The sequence below is a fragment of the Pseudophryne corroboree genome, chromosome 6 (genome assembly GCF_028390025.1).
Source record: "Pseudophryne corroboree isolate aPseCor3 chromosome 6, aPseCor3.hap2, whole genome shotgun sequence".
NCBI classification, from domain to species: Eukaryota; Metazoa; Chordata; class Amphibia; order Anura; family Myobatrachidae; genus Pseudophryne; species Pseudophryne corroboree.
In genome coordinates, this window is record NC_086449.1 from 808,832,355 (window position 1) to 808,850,160 (window position 17,806).

The 17,806-nt window shown below is 48.7% G+C and overlaps 1 protein-coding gene across 2 annotated transcripts in view; it reads right to left on the reverse strand.

Moving 5' to 3' along the window:
* Positions 1-17,679, reverse strand: part of NUP205 (nucleoporin 205) — a 136,984-nt gene extending 119,305 nt beyond the window's left edge. For both annotated transcript variants that reach the window (XM_063929009.1, XM_063929008.1), the window contains exon 1: positions 17,294-17,679. In XM_063929009.1, the coding sequence (XP_063785079.1) occupies positions 17,294-17,321 (28 nt within the window). In that variant the 5' untranslated portion in view covers positions 17,322-17,679. The remainder of the gene's footprint in view (positions 1-17,293) is intronic.
* Between the last annotated feature and the right edge of the window lie 127 nt (positions 17,680-17,806).

Sequence of the window (17,806 nt, forward strand, 5' to 3'; positions counted from 1 at the left end):
CCTCCATCCCGCATAACCTCACCTCCTACAATCTCATTATCTATTGATGGCACTACTATCTCATCTAGCCCCCAAGTGCGCTGTCTTGGAGTAATGACTCCTCCCTCTCCTTCAAACCACACATTCAGCACCTCTCACAAACCTGCCGTTTTCATCTAAAAAATATTTCCAGGATCAGACCCTTTCTGACCCAGGATGCTACTAAGACTCTTATCCACTCACTGGTCATCTCCAGACTGGATTACTGTAATCTCCTCCTAACTGGCATTCCTGACAAACACCTCTCTCCACTCCAATCTATCCTCAATGCTGCTGCCCGGCTCATTTTCCTCACCAAACGCACTACGTCTACCTCTCCTCTCTTACTAGACCTTCACTGGCTCCCCTTCCCTTTCAGAATCCATTTCAAGCTTCTCACACTCGCTTACAAAGCCCTCAACTACTCCTCTCCCATCTACATCTCTGATCTTATCTCCCTTTACATTCCCACACGTCCTCTTCGCTCTGCTAATGCACGACGACTTTCCTGCCTACGGATCACCTCCTCCCACTCCTACCTCCAAGATTTTTCGCGTGCTGCACCACTTCTCTGGAATTCCCTACCTCTCCCCCTCAGACTCTCCACCTCTTTACAAAACTTCAAACGGGCTCTCAAGACCCACTTCTTCACCAAACCCAGCCAAATCTCATCCTAACCCTCTGTTCTACGCTCTCCATGTACCCCATCTGTGTCACCCCTGTCTGTCTACCCCTCCCCTTTAGAATGTAAGCTCTCACGAGCAGGGCCCTCTTCCCTCATGTGCTTATCCTTTCTTACTTTAATAATCTTCAACTGCATCAACTCCAGCAGTCTCCTGCCACCTGATACTTATTCCAGTGTCATCTGCTGATGTAGCTATGTTTATTTACCCTGTACTTGTCCTATATTGTCGTCAACTGTTAGTACATAAATAATCAAACAGAAAAACAGCAACTATGTAATTGGGCGCTGCGGAACCCTTGTGGCGCCATATAAATAAAGGATAATAAGAATTTACTTACCGATAATTCTATTTCTCGGAGTCCGTAGTGGATGCTGGGGTTCCTGAAAGGACCATGGGGAATAGCGGCTCCGCAGGAGACAGGCACAAAAAAGTAAAGCTTTACTAGGTCAGGTGGTGTGCACTGGCTCCTCCCCCTATGACCCTCCTCCAGACTCCAGTTAGGTACTGTGCCCGGACGAGCATACACAATAAGGGAGGCATTTTGAATCCCGGGTAAGACTCATACCAGCCACACCAATCACACCGTACAACTTGTGATCTAAACCCAGTTAACAGTATGACAACAGAAAGGGCCTCTTAAAGATGGCTCCTTAACAATAACCCGAATTAGTTACCAATAACTATGTACAAGTATTGCAGATAATCCGCACTTGGGATGGGCGCCCAGCATCCACTACGGACTCCGAGAAATAGAATTATCGGTAAGTAAATTCTTATTTTCTCTATCGTCCTAAGTGGATGCTGGGGTTCCTGAAAGGACCATGGGGATTATACCAAAGCTCCCAAACGGGCGGGAGAGTGCGGATGACTCTGCAGCACCGAATGAGAGAACTCCAGGTCCTCCTTTGCCAGGGTATCAAATTTGTAAAATTTTACAAACGTGTTCTCCCCCGACCACGTAGCTGCTCGGCAGAGTTGTAATGCCGAGACCCCTCGGGCAGCCGCCCAAGATGAGCCCACCTTCCTTGTGGAGTGGGCTTTTACAGTTTTAGGCTGTGGCAGGCCTGCCACAGAATGTGCAAGTTGAATTGTGTTACAAATCCAACGAGCAATCGACTGCTTAGAAGCAGGTGCGCCCAACTTGTTGGGTGCATACAATATAAACAGCGAGTCAGATTTTCTGACTCCAGCCGTCCTTGCAATGTATATTTTTAAGGCTCTGACAACGTCCAACAACTTGGAGTCCTCCAAGTCGCTAGTGGCCGCAGGCACCACAATAGGTTGGTTCAGATGAAATGCTGATACCACTTTAGGGAGAAAATGCGGACGAGTCCGCAGTTCTGCCCTATCCGAATGGAAGATTAGATAAGGACTTTTATAAGATAAAGCCGCCAATTCAGATACTCTCCTGGCAGAGGCCAGGGCTAGTAACATAGTCACTTTCAATGTGAGATATTTCAAATCCACCTTTTTCAATGGTTCAAACCAATGGGATTTGAGGAAATCTAAAACTACATTTAGATCCCACGGTGCCACCGGAGGCACCACAGGAGGCTGTATATGCAGTACTCCCTTGACAAAAGTCTGGACCTCAGGGACAGAGGCCAATTCTTTTTGGAAGAATATTGACAGGGCCGAAATTTGAACCTTAATGGATCCCAATTTGAGACCCATAGATAATCCTGATTGCAGGAAATGTAGGAAACGACCCAGTTGGAATTCCTCCGTCGGAACCCTCCGATCCTCGCACCACGCTACATATTTTCGCCAAATGCGGTGATAATGTTTCACGGTGACTTCCTTCCGTGCCTTAATCAAGGTAGGAATGACTTCTTCTGGAATGCCTTTCCCTTTTAGGATCTGGCGTTCAACCGCCATGCCGTCAAACGCAGCCGCGGTAAGTCTTGAAAAAGACAGGGACCCTGCTGTAGCAGGTCCCTTCTCAGAGGTAGAGGCCACGGTTCGTCCGTGAGCATCTCTTGAAGTTCCGGATACCAAGTCCTTCTCGGCCAATCCGGAACCACTAGTATTGTCCTTACTCTTCTTTGCCGTATGATCTTCAATACCTTTGGTATGAGCGGCAGAGGAGGAAACACATACACTGACTGGTACACCCAAGGAGTTACCAGTGCGTCCACAGCTATTGCCTGTGGATCTCTTGACCTGGCGCAATATTTGTCCAGTTTCTTGTTGAGGCGAGACGCCATCATGTCTACAATTGGTCTTTCCCAACGGTCTATTAACATGTTGAAGACTTCTGGATGTAGACCCCACTCTCCCGGATGAAGATCGTGTCTGCTGAGGAAGTCTGCTTCCCAGTTGTCCACGCCCGGGATGAACACTGCTGACAGTGCTATCACGTGATTCTCCGCCCAGCGAAGAATCTTGGCAGCTTCTGCCATTGCACTCCTGCTTCTTGTGCCGCCCTGCCTGTTTACATGGGCGACAGCCGTGATGTTGTCCGACTGAATCAACACCGGCTTTCCTTGCAGGAGAAGTTCCGCCTGGCTTAGAGCATTGTAGATTGCTCTTAGTTCCAGAATGTTTATGTGAAGAGACTTTTCCAGACTCGTCCATACTCCCTGGAAGTTTCTTCCTTGTGTGACTGCTCCCCAGCCTCTCAGGCTGGCGTCCGTGGTCACCAGGATCCAATCCTGAATGCCGAATCTGCGGCCTTCTAATAGGTGAGCCTTCTGCAACCACCACAGAAGTGACACCCTTGTCTTTGGTGACAGGGTTATTCGCAGGTGCATCTGCAGATGCGACCCTGACCATTTGTCCAACAGATCCCTTTGGAATATTCTTGCATGGAATCTGCCGAATGGAATTGCTTCGTAAGAAGCCACCATTTTTCCCAGGACTCTTGTGCATTGATGTACTGACACTTTTCCTGGTTTTAGGAGGTTCCTGACCAGATCGGATAACTCCTTGGCTTTTTCCTCTGGAAGGAAAACCTTTTTCTGAACCGTGTCCAGAATCATTCCTAGGAACAGCAGACGAGTTGTCGGGATTAAATGGGATTTTGGAATATTCAGAATCCACCCGTGTTATCTTAGCACCTCTTGAGATAGTGCTAAAGCTGTCTCCAGCTGTTCTCTGGACCTTGCCCTTATTAGGAGATCGTCCAAGTATGGGATAACTAATACGCCTTTTCTTCGAAGAAGAATCATCATCTCGGCCATTACCTTGGTAAAGACCCGAGGCGCCGTGGACAATCCGAACGGCAGCGTCTGAAACTGATAGTGACAGTTTTGAACAATGAACCTGAGGTACCCCTGGTGTGCGGGGTAAATCGGAACGTGTAGATACGCATCCTTGATGTCCAAGGATACCATAAAGTCCCCTTCTTCCAGGTTCGCTATCACTGCTCTGAGTGACTCCATCTTGAACTTGAACTTTTTTATGTAGAGGTTCAAGGACTTCAGATTTAGAATAGGCCTTACCGAGCCATCCGGCTTCGGTACCACAAATAGAGTGGAATAATACCCCTTTCCTTGTTGTAATAGGGGTACTTTGACTATCACCTGCTGAGCGTACAGCTTGTGAATGGCTTCCAACACCCTCTCCCTTTCGGAAGAGACGGTTGGTAAGGCAGACTTCAGGAAACGATGAGGAGGATCCGTCTCTAATTCCAACCTGTACCCCTGAGATATTATCTGCAGGATCCAGGGGTCTACCTGCGAGTGAGCCCACTGCGCGCTGTAATTTTTGAGACGGCCCCCCACTGTCCCCGAGTCCGCTTGAGAGGCCCCAGCGTCATGCTGAGGTTTTTGCAGGAGCCGGGGAGGGCTTCTGTTCCTGGGAAGGAGCTGCCTGTTGGTGTCTCTTCCCTCTTCCTCTGCCTCGTGGCAGGTACGACAAGCCCTTTGCTCTCTTATTTTTGTAGGAGCGAAAAGGCTGCGGTTGAAAGGTCGGTGCCTTTCTCTGTTGGGGAGTGACTTGAGGTAAAAAAGTGGATTTCCCGGCAGTAGCCGTGGCCACCAAGTCTGATAGACCAACTCCAAATAACTCCTCCCCTTTATACGGCAAAACCTCCATGTGACGTTTTGAATCCGCATCGCCTGTCCACTGTCGTGTCCATAAGGCTCTTCTGGCTGAAATGGACATAGCACTCACCCGAGATGCCAGTGTGCAAATATCCCTCTGTGCATCACGCATATAGATAAATGCATCCTTTATTTGTTCTAACGACAGTAAAACATTGTCCCTATCTAGGGTATCAATATTTTCAATCAGGGATTCTGACCAAACTACTCCAGCACTGCACATCCAGGCAGTTGCTATAGCTGGTCGTAGTATAACACCTGCATGTGTGTATATATTCTTTTGAATAACTTCCATCTTTCTATCTGATGGATCCTTAAGTGCGGCCGTCTCAGGAGAGGGTAACGCCACTTGTTTGGATAAGCGTGTGAGCGCCTTGTCCACCTTAGGGGGTGTTTCCCAGCGCGCCCTAACCTCTGGCGGGAAAGGGTATAATGCCAATAACTTTTTTGAAATTATCAACTTTTTATCAGGAGCAACCCACGCTTCATCACACACGTCATTTAATTCTTCTGATTCAGGAAAAACTGTTTGTAGTTTTTTCACACCATACATAATACCCTGTTTTACGGTATCTGTAGTATCAGCTAAATGTAACGTCTCCTTCATTGCCAAAATCATATAACGTGTGGCCCTACTGGAAAATACGTTTGAATTTCTACCGTCGTCACTGGAATCAGTGCCCGTGTCTGGGTCTGTGTCGACCGACTGAGGCAAAGGGCGTTTTACAGCCCCTGACGGTGTTTGAGGCGCCTGGACAGGCATTAATTGATTGTCCGGCCGCCTCATGTCCTCAACTGACTGTTTAAGGGAAGATAAACCATCACGTAATTCCACAAATAAAGGCATCCATTCTGGTGTCGACCCCCTGGGGGGTGACATCTGCATATTTGGCAATTGCTCCGCCTCCACACCAATATCGTCCTCATACATGTCGACACCACGTACCGACACACACCGCAAACTCACAGGGAATGCTCTAATGAAGACAGGACCCACTAGCCCTTTTGGGGAGACAGAGGGAGAGTCTGCCAGCACACACCACAAAGCGCTATATAAACAAGGGATATCCTTATATTAAGTGCTCCCTTATAGCTGCTTTAATATATATATATATAGCCATTAATGTGCCCCCCCTCTCTGTTTTACCCTGTTTCTGTAGTGCAGTGCAGGGGAGAGACCTGGGAGCCGTTCTGACCAGCGGAGCTGTGACAGAAAATGGCGCCGTGTGCTGAGGAGATAGGCCCCGCCCCTTTATCGGCGGGTTCTTCTCCCGCTATTTTTCCAGTCAGGCAGGGGTTAAATATCTCCATATAGCCCCTATGGGCTATATGTGAGGTATTTTTAGCCTTGTATAAGGTTTATATTTGCCTCTCAGAGCGCCCCCCCCCAGCGCTCTGCACCCTCAGTGACTGCCCAGTGAAGTGTGCTGAGAGGAAAATGGCGCACAGCTGCAGTGCTGTGCGCTACCTTATGAAGACTGAGGAGTCTTCAGCCGCCGGTTTCCGGACCTCTTCACGCTTCAGCATCTGCAAGGGGGTCGGCGGCGCGGCTCCGGGACCGGACTCCACGGCTGGGCCTGTGTTCGATCCCTCTGGAGCTAATGGTGTCCAGTAGCCAAGCAGCAAATCCACTCTGCATGCAGGTGAGTTTACTACTTTCCCCCTAAGTCCCACGTTGCAGTGATCCTGTTGCCAGCAGGACTCACTGTAAAGAAAAAAACCTAAACTAAACTTTCTCTAAGCAGCTCTTTAGGAGAGCCACCTAGATTGCACCCTTCTCGTTCGGGCACAAAATCTAACTGGAGTCTGGAGGAGGGTCATAGGGGGAGGAGCCAGTGCACACCACCTGACCTAGTAAAGCTTTACTTTTTTGTGCCTGTCTCCTGCGGAGCCGCTATTCCCCATGGTCCTTTCAGGAACCCCAGCATCCACTTAGGACGATAGAGAAAATAATAATAACACCTTGCAATCTGCACTAACTTTTCTTGCGATTTTGACTATATAGTCAAAATCGAAAGAAAAAATCTCACCGTGTGTACGTACACATCATAACACTTTTTACAGAACAAAATATTTTTCTTTGGGTTAGTAAAGAAATTAAAAATTCCCTGAAGGTTTCAGCCAAAAAAATAACTTGCAACTATTTTTTTAGTTTCAATTACATTACGTAGATATCGGGAGCGCGCATAGTCGCAGTATTCGAAAAATGGTCAAGATAACTGCATTAATGTTAGAGGTGAAATTAACGAGGCTAATTGTATATGCCCCAAAGTATTAGAGCATTTTATACCATGTTATTTTTTTTTAAGAAATCTGTTTTAAAAAGTTTGAGTGCATCAAATAACCCTTAAAAACTCTAAATTTGTCTTTATCCTGGCCTGAAAAAACAAGGTTTTTGTATGACCACAAGTACAAAATGTTTTGTATTTTTGACACTTTCAAACATTTATAACTCAAAAACATGGTGTTATTTTTTTGTGACAGCAATTATTAGCATATGTGCGGTCATCACATTCGCAAGCAGAGTGTGCAGTATATTTTATTTTGTATAAACCAGTATTCGGTGCTTTGTATTTTGACATCTAAATACTGTTGCAGCAGCGTGTATAGGGGGGCTTTATTGTTCATGTCCAGTGGCCAGGCCATGTTATGGCTGTAGCGTCCTATGTCTGTATAGGGTGTAATAGATGTATTATGGTCACAGCCAGCGGTCAGATCATGTTGGGGTGTAGCGTCCTATGTCTGTATAGGATTTAATAGATGTATTATGGTCATGGCCAGCGGTCAGGTCATGTTATGGCTGTAGCGTCCTATGTCTGTATAGGGTGTAATAGATGTATTTGGTCACGGCCAGTGGTCAGGTCATGTTGGGGCTGTAGTGTCCTATGTCTGTATAGAGTGTAATAGATGTATTATGGTCATGGCCAGTGGTCAGGTCATGTTATGGCTGTAGCGTCCTATGTCTGTATAGGGTGTAATAGATGTATTTGGTCACGGCCAGTGGTCAGGTCATGTTGGGGCTGTAGTGTCCTATGTCTGTATAGGGTGTAATAGATGTATTATGGTCATGGCCAGTGGTCAGGTCATGTTATGGCTGTAGCGTCCTATGTCTGTATAGGGTGTAATAGATGTATTTGGTCACGGCCAGTGGTCAGGTCATGTTGGGGTGTAGCATCCTATGTCTGTATAGAGTGTAATATAATTGTATTATGGTCATGGCCAGCGGTCAGGTCATGTTGGGGCTGTAGTGTCCTATGTCTGTATAGGGTGTAATAGATGTATTATGGTCATGGCCAGAGGTCAGGTCATGTTGGGGGTGTAGTGTCCTATGTCTATATAGGGTGTAATAGATGTATTATGGTCATGGCCAGTGGTCAGGTCATGTTATGGCTGTAGCGTCCTATGTCTGTATAGGGTGTAATAGATGTATTTGGTCACGGCCAGTGGTCAGGTCATGTTGGGGTGTAGCATCCTATGTCTGTATAGAGTGTAATATAATTGTATTATGGTCATGGCCAGCGGTCAGGTCATGTTGGGGCTGTAGTGTCCTATGTCTGTATAGGGTGTAATAGATGTATTATGGTCATGGCCAGAGGTCAGGTCATGTTGGGGGTGTAGTGTCCTGTGTCTGTATAGGGTGTAATAGATGTATTATGGTCACAGCCAGCGGTCAGGTCATGTTGGGGGTGTAGTGTCCTATGTCTGTATAGGGTGTAATAATAAGAATTTACTTACCGATAATTCTATTTCTCATAGTCCGTAGAGGATGCTGGGGACTCCGAAAGGACCATGGGGAATAGCGGCTCCGCAGGAGACTGGGCACAAAAGTAAAAGCTTTAAGACTACCTGGTGTGCACTGGCTCCTCCCCCTATGACCCTCCTCCAAGCCTCAGTTAGGATACTGTGCCCGGACGAGCGTACACAATAAGGAAGGATTTTGAATCCCGGGTAAGACTCATACCAGCCACACCGTACAACTTGTGATCTGAACCCAGTTAACAGCATGATAACAGAGGAGCCTCTGAAAAGATGGCTCACAACAATAATAACCCGATTTTTTGTAACAATAACTTTGTACAAGTATTGCAGACAATCCGCACTTGGGATGGGCGCCCAGCATCCACTACGGACTATGAGAAATAGAATTATCGGTAAGTAAATTCTTATTTTCTCTGACGTCCTAGTGGATGCTGGGGACTCCGAAAGGACCATGGGGATTATACCAAAGCTCCCAAACGGGCGGGAGAGTGCGGATGACTCTGCAGCACCGAATGAGAGAACTCCAGGTCCTCCTCAGCCAGGGTATCAAATTTGTAGAATTTAGCAAACGTGTTTGCCCCTGACCAAGTAGCTGCTCGGCAAAGTTGTAACGCCGAGACCCCTCGGGCAGCCGCCCAAGATGAGCCCACTTTCCGTGTGGAATGGGCTTTTACAGATTTTGGCTGTGGCAGGCCTGCCACAGAATGTGCAAGCTGAATTGTACTACAAATCCAACGAGCAATAGTCTGCTTAGAAGCAGGAGCACCCAGCTTGTTGGGTGCATACAGGATAAACAGCGAGTCAGATTTTCTGACTCCAGCCGTCCTGGAAACATATATTTTCAGGGCCCTGACTACGTCCAGCAACTTGGAATCCTCCAAGTCCCTAGTAGCCGCAGGCACCACAATAGGCTGGTTTAAGTGAAATGCTGTAACCACCTTAGGGAGAAATTGAGGACGAGTCCTCAATTCTGCCCTGTCCGTATGAAAAATTAGGTAAGGGCTTTTATAGGATAAAGCCGCCAATTCTGAGACACGCCTGGCTGAGGCCAGGGCTAACAGCATTACCACTTTCCATGTGAGATATTTTAAGTCCACAGTGGTGAGTGGTTCAAACCAATGTGATTTTAGGAACCCCAAAACTACATTGAGATCCCAAGGTGCCACTGGAGGCACAAAAGGAGGCTGTATATGCAGTACCCCCTTGACAAACGTCTGGACTTCAGGAACTGAAGCTAGTTCTTTTTGGAAGAATATTGACAGGGCCGAAATTTGAACCTTAATGGACCCTAATTTTAGGCCCATAGACAGTCCTGTTTGCAGGAAATGCAGGAAACGACCCAGTTGAAATTCCTCTGTAGGGGCCTTCCTGGCCTCACACCACGCAACATATTTACGCCAAATACGGTGATAATGTTGCACAGTTACATCCTTCCTGGCTTTGTAGGTAGGGATGACTTCATCCGGAATGCCTTTTTCCTTCAGGATCCGGCGTTCAACCGCCATGCCGTCAAACGCAGCCGCGGTAAGTCTTGGAACAGACAGGGTCCCTGCTGGAGCAGGTCCTTTCTTAGAGGTAGAGGCCACGGGTCTTCCGTGAGCATCTCTTGAAGTTCCGGGTACCAAGTCCTTCTTGGCCAATCCGGAGCCACGAGTATAGTCCTTACTCCTCTCCTTCTTATGATTCTCAGTACCTTGGGTATGAGAGGCAGAGGAGGGAACACATACACTGACTGGTACACCCACGGTGTTACCAGAGCGTCCACAGCTATTGCCTGAGGGTCCCTTGACCTGGCGCAATATCTGTCCAGTTTTTTGTTGAGGCGGGACGCCATCATGTCCACCTTTGGTTTTTCCCAACGGTTCACAATCATGTGGAAGACTTCTGGGTGAAGTCCCCACTCCCCCGGGTGGAGATCGTGTCTGCTGAGGAAGTCTGCTTCCCAGTTGTCCACTGCTGACAGTGCTATCACATGATTTTCCGCCCAGCGAAGAATCCTTGCAACTTCCGTCATTGCCCTCCTGCTTCTTGTGCCGCCCTGTCTGTTTACGTGGGCGACTGCCGTGATGTTGTCCGACTGGATCAGCACCGGCTGACCCTGAAGCAGAGGCCTTGCCTGACTTAGGGCATTGTAAATGGCCCTTAGTTCCAGGATATTTATGTGAAGTGACGTTTCCATGCTTGACCACAAGCCCTGGAAATTTCTTCCCTGTGTGACTGCTCCCCAGCCTCTCAGGCTGGCATCCGTGGTCACCAGGACCCAGTCCTGAATGCCGAATCTGCGGCCCTCTAGAAGATGAGCACTCTGCAACCACCACAGGAGAGACACCCTTGTCCTTGGAGACAGGGTTATCCGCTGATGCATTTGAAGATGCGATACGGACCATTTGTCCAGCAGATCCCACTGAAAAGTTCTTGCGTGGAATCTGCCGAATGGAATCGCTTCGTAAGAAGCCACCATTTTTCCCAGGACCCTTGTGCATTGATGCACTGACACTTGGCCTGGTTTTAGGAGGTTCCTGACTAGGTCGGATAACTCCCTGGCTTTCTCCTCCGGGAGAAACACCTTTTTCTGTACTGTGTCCAGAATCATCCCTAGGAACAGCAGACGTGTCGTCGGAATCAGCTGCGATTTTGGAATATTTAGAATCCATCCGTGCTGTCGTAGTACTACTTGAGATAGTGCTACTCCGACCTCTAACTGTTCTCTGGACCTTGCCCTTATCAGGAGATCGTCCAAGTAAGGGATAATTAAGACGCCTTTTCTTCGAAGAAGAATCATCATTTCGGCCATTACCTTGGTAAAGACCCGGGGTGCCGTGGACAATCCAAACGGCAGCGTCTGAAACTGATAGTGACAGTTCTGTACCACAAACCTGAGGTACCCTTGGTGAGAAGGGCAAATTGGGACATGGAGGTAAGCATCCTTGATGTCCAGAGACACCATATAGTCCCCTTCTTCCAGGTTCGCTATCACTGCTCTGAGTGATTCCATCTTGAATTTGAACCTTTGTATGTAAGTGTTCAAGGATTTCAGATTTAAAATAGGTCTCACCGAGCCGTCCGGCTTCGGTACCACAAACAGCGTGGAATAATACCCCTTTCCCTGTTGTAGGAGGGGTACCTTGATTATCACCTGCTGGGAATACAGCTTGTGAATGGCTTCCAATACCGCCTCCCTGTCGGGGGGAGACGTTGGTAAAGCAGACTTCAGGAACCGGCGAGGGGGAGACGTCTCGAATTCCAATTTGTACCCCTGAGATACTACCTGCAGGATTCAGGGGTCCACTTGCGAGTGAGCCCACTGCGCGCTGAAATTCTTGAGACGGGCCCCCACCGTGCCTGAGTCCGCTTGTAAGGCCCCAGCGTCATGCTGAGGACTTGGCAGAAGCGGGGGAGGGCTTCTGTTCCTGGGAAGAGGCTGTCTGCTGCAGTCTTTTTCCCCTTCCTCTGCCCCGGGGCAGATACGAGTGGCCTTTTGCCCGCTTGCCCTTATGGGGACGAAAGGACTGAGCCTGAAAAAAGACAGTGTCTTTTTCTGCTGAGAGGTGACCTGGGGTAAAAAGGTGGATTTCCCAGCCGTTGCCGTGGCCACCAGGTCCGATAGACCGACCCCAAATAACTCCTCCCCTTTATACGGCAATACTTCCATATGCCGTTTGGAATCCGCATCACCTGACCACTGTCGCGTCCATAACCCTCTTCTGGCAGAAATAGACAGCGCACTTAATCTTGATGCCAGAGTGCAAATATCCCTCTGTGCATCTCTCATATATAGAAATGCATCCTTTAAATGCTCTATAGTCAATAATATATTGTCCCTGTCCAGGGTATCAATATTTTCAGTCAGGGAATCCGACCAAGCCACCCCAGCACTGCACATCCAGGCTGAGGCGATTGCTGGTCGCAGTATAATACCAGTATGTGTGTATATACTTTTTAGGATATTTTCCAGCTTCCTATCAGCTGGTTCCTTGAGGGCGGCCTTATCAGGAGACGGTAACGCCACTTGTTTTGATAAGCGTGTGAGCGCCTTATCCACCCTAGGGGGTGTTTCCCAACGCGCCCTAACCTCTGGCGGGAAAGGGTATAATGCCAATAATTTTTTAGAAATTAGCAGTTTTTTATCGGGGGAAACCCACGCTTCATCACACACCTCATTTAATTCATCTGATTCAGGAAAAACTACGGGTAGTTTTTTCACACCCCACATAATACCCTTTTTTGTGGTACTTGTAGTATCAGAAATGTTCAAAACCTCCTTCATTGCCGTGATCATGTAACGTGTGGCCCTACTGGAAAATACGTTTGTTTCCTCACCGTCGACACTGGAGTCTGTGTCGACCACCTGAGGTAACGGGCGCTTTAGAGCCCCTGACGGTGTTTGAGACGCCTGTACAGGTATTAACTGATTTGCCGGCTGTCTCATGTCGTCAACAGTCTTTTGTAAAGTGCTGACACTATCACGTAATTCCTTCCATAAGACCATCCAGTCAGGTGTCGACTCCCTAGGGGGTGACATCACTAATACAGGCAATTGCTCCGCCTCCATACCATTTTCCTCCTCATACATGTCGACACAACGTACCGACACACAGCACACACACAGGGAATGCTCTGATAGAGGACAGGACCCCACTAGCCCTTTGGGGAGACAGAGGGAGAGTTTGCCAGCACATACCAGAGCGCTATATATATACAGGGATAACCTTATATAAGTGTTTTTCCCTTATATAGCTGCTGTATAGATTTATCTGCCAATTTAGTGCCCCCCCTCTCTTGTTTTACCCTGTTTCTGTAGTGCAGGACTGCAGGGGAGAGTCAGGGAGCTTCCCTCCAACGGAGCTGTGAGGAAAAATGGCGCCAGTGTGCTGAGGAGATAGGCTCCGCCCCCTTCTCGGCGGCCGTTCTCCCGCTTTTTTATGGAAAAACAGGCATGAGTTAAATGCATCCATATAGCCCAGGAGCTATATGTGATGCATTTTTTGCCCCCTAAGGTTTTTATATTGCGTCTCAGGGCGCCCCCACCCAGCGCCCTGCACCCTCAGTGACCGGAGTGTGAAGTGTGCTGAGAGCAATGGCGCACAGCTGCGGTGCTGTGCGCTACCTTATTGAAGACAGGACGTCTTCTGCCGCCGATTTTTCCGGACCTCTTCTGCTCTTCTGGCTCTGTAAGGGGGACGGCGGCGCGGCTCTGGGACCCATCCATGGCTGGGCCTGTGATCGTCCCTCTGGAGCTAATGTCCAGTAGCCTAAGAAGCCCAATCCACTCTGCACGCAGGTGAGTTCGCTTCTTCTCCCCTTAGTCCCTCGATGCAGTGAGCCTGTTGCCAGCAGGTCTCACTGAAAATAAAAAACCTAAAACTAAACTTTTTTCTAAGCAGCTCAGGAGAGCCACCTAGACTGCACCCTTCTCGTTCGGGCACAAAAATCTAACTGAGGCTTGGAGGAGGGTCATAGGGGGAGGAGCCAGTGCACACCAGGTAGTCTTAAAGCTTTTACTTTTGTGCCCAGTCTCCTGCGGAGCCGCTATTCCCCATGGTCCTTTCGGAGTCCCCAGCATCCACTAGGACGTCAGAGAAAGATGTATTATGGTCATGGCCAGTGGTCAAGTCATGTTGGGGCTGTAGTGTTCTATGTCTGTATAGGGTGTAATAGATGTATTATGGTCATGGCCAGTGGTCAGGTCATGTTGGGGGTGTAGTGTCCTATGTCTGTATAGGGTGTAATAGATGTATTATGGTCACAGCCAGCTGTCAGGTCATGTTGGGGGTGTAGTGTCCTATGTCTGTATAGGGTGTAATAGATGTATTATGGTCATGTCCAGCGGTCAGGTCATGTTGGGGCTGTAGTGTCCTATGTCTGTATAGGGTGTAATAGATGTATTATGGTCATGGCCAGTGGTCAGGTCATGTTGGGGCTGTAGTGTCCTATGTCTGTATAGGGTGTAATAGATGTATTTGGTCACGGCCAGTGGTCAGGTCATGTTGGTGGTGTAGTGTCCTATGACTGTATAGGATGTAATAGATGTATTATGGTCATGTCCAGCGGTCAGGTCATGTTGGGGTTGTAGTGTCCTATGTCTGTATAGGGTATAATAGATGTATAATGGTCACGGCCAGTGGTCAGGTCATGTTGGGGGTAATGTCCTATGTCTGTATAGGGTGTAATAGATGTATTATGGTCATGGCCAGTGGTCAGGCCATGTTATGGCTGTAGCGTCCTATGTCTGTATAGGGTGTAATAGATGTATTTGGTCACGGCCAGTGGTCAGGTCATGTTATGGCTGTAGCGTCTTATGTCTGTATAGGGTGTAATAGATGTATTATGGTCATGGCCAGTGGTCAGGTCATGTTGGGGGTGTAGCATCCTATGCCTGTATAGGGTGTAATAGATGTATTATGGTCATGGCCAGTGGTCAGGTCATGTTGGGGGTGTAGCATCCTATGCCTGTATAGGGTGTAATAGATGTATTATGGTCATGGCCAGTGGTCCGGTCATGTTGGGGGTGTAGCATCCTATGTCTGTATAGGGTGTAATAGATGTATTATGGTCATGGCCAGTGGTCAGGTCATGTTGGGGTGTAGTGTCCTATGTCTGTATAGGGTGTAATAGATGTATTTGGTCACGGCCAGTGGTCAGGCCATGTTGGGGGTGTAGTGTCCTATGTCTGTATAGGGTGTAATAGATGTATTTGGTCACGGCCAGTGGTCAGGTCATGTTGGGGTGTAGTGTCCTATGTCTGTATAGGGTGTAATAGATGTATTATTGTCATGGCCAGTGGTCAGGTCATGTTGGGGGTGTAGCATCCTATGTCTGTATAGGGTGTAATAGATGCATTATTGTTCATGTCCAGCGGTCAGGTCATGTTGGGGGTGTAGTGTCCTATGTCTGTATAGGGTGTAATAGATGTATTATGGTCATGGCCAGTGGTCAGGTCATGTTGGGGGTGTAGTGTCCTGTGTCTGTATAGGGTGTAATAGATGTATTATGGTCATGGCCAGCGGTCAGGTCATGTTGGGGTGTAGTGTCCTATGTCTGTATAGGGTGTAATAGATGCATTATTGTTCATGTCCAGCGGTCAGGTCATGTTGGGGTGTAGTGTTCTATGTCTGTATAGGGTGTAATAGATGTATTATGGTCAGGTCATGTTGGGGTGTAGTGTCCTATGTCTGTAGAGGGTGTAATAGATGTATTATGGTCATGGCCAGTGGTCAGGTTATGTTGGGGGTGTAGTGTCCTATGTCTGTATAGGGTGTAATAGATGTATTATGGTCATGTCCAGTGTCTTATGTCTGTATAGGGTGTAATAGAAGTATTATGGTCATGGCCAGTAGTCAGGTCATGTTGGGGTGTAGTGTCCTATGTCTGTATAGGGTGTAATAGATGTATTATGGTCATGTCCAGTGTCTTATGTCTGTATAGGGTGTAATAGATGTATTATGGTCATGGCCAGTGGTCAGGTCATGTTGGGGTGTAGTGTCCTATGTCTGTATAGGGTGTAATAGATGTATTTGGTCACGGCCAGTGGTCAGGCCATGTTGGGGGTGTAGTGTCCTATGTCTGTATAGGGTGTAATAGATGTATTTGGTCATGGCCAGTGGTCAGGTCATGTTGGGGGTGTAGCATCCTATGTCTGTATAGGGTGTAATAGATGTATTATAGTCATGTCCAGCGGTCAGGTTATGTAGAGGGTGTAATGTCCTATGTCTGTATAGGGTGTAATAGATGTATTATGGTCATGGCCAGCTGTCAGGTCATGTTGGGGGTGTTGTGTCCTATTGGCGCGATTCAGATGTGTACGCAAACCCAATGGTTTACGAACAAATCCTATGGTTAGAGATCTGTGCATGTGAAAATGGTGCGCTCGCCCTGCAATACTGTATTCAGTGCCCCTAAGGCGCAGCACGAGTAACAAGGTGTGCCCATTTGGGGGAGTGGCAGGCAGCACTTTAGAAAACAAGGGGCACATCACCACAGTCTTCTGTGCATGCTGAAACTAGCAGTTGCGTCCTTGAACTCAGCTTCACTGGTTTCAGCAGCGTGAATATCCCGGCCATCCTGCATAATCGGAGGGTTACTCAGATGACCAATGTTCACGCAGATGATCTGAAGTTGCGTCATCGCGGATCACAGAAGCCGGCAGGGGGCGCCTATTTACACAGAAGCCGTCTCCTGCGTCATTAGCATAATGTTGCAGTACCAGCAGCCACGACCACCACAGCTGCTACTGAATAGCAAGAATGAGGCCCTATGTCTGTACAGGGTGTAGTGTATTCTATCCCGTGTGAGCCATGGAATGGTTATCCATCGATGGCGGATATCCATCTAGCGACACGTGTCAGCAGAGAGCCAACCCTAGGACAGCGCAGCTGTGGACCATCACCATCAGATTGCCGCCATGAATGGCGATACGTTGGGCCGCCGGCAGATAACCAATGGTAACCATCCCTGGGTTGAGCTGCTGGCGGCCACATATATGGACGCCTACGTAGCTGGCACCAAGAACGCGCACAGCGCTGCCAGGGAGGACATTGCAGGGACATATCCCTGCCCTGCAGCCGGGTGTACAGGCTATTACAGTGACCCCACATAGGTGGCCATAGGACTGCATGGTGCTTATGTGCTGTGTGCCTGATATTAGTCAGTGACCACCTCAGGACATGTGCAGGGAGGTGTGTCCGGCACGTGCTGGGGCCCTTGCAGCTGGGAGACCCCCCGCCAGCACCCACCCTACGCCCCCATTAGATACCCAGCCAGGACACGACTTATTCTTATCATTACCTGAATTTACCGCCAACGGCGCCGCCATCTTGGGACTGCAACTCCCCGACCGGAACACGCCGGCTCTCTCCCGGGGGCTGCCCTCAGCGGTGCCTGAAAAAAACCCGGCTCCCCGAGTCGGCAATCCCCTGTCAAAACGGAGCCACGGGGGCCTCACCGGCCTTACACAGCTGCCAGAGGACCAGTCCTGGGCAGATATTTGAGTTATGAGTTACAACGAGCAAGCCCTCTATCGGCCTATGACAGGACCGCGGGGGCTTCTGGGAGATATAGTCCCGCGCTGGTAGACGTTACGCCAGGTCAGGGGTTGAGGGAACTACACTTCCCGGCAGCCACTGCCGGACAATCTGAGGGCGGCTGAGCTGACGCGGTCCCGTTACGGGAACTGTTGTCAGTTGTTCTCAAACCGTCAAAGTGTTCACAGAAGTGGCGTTTTAGCGAACGGGGAGACGATTGCCATACGCCACGCGGGGCATGCCGGGAGTTGCAGTCCAGGCGGCCGCAGGGCATCGC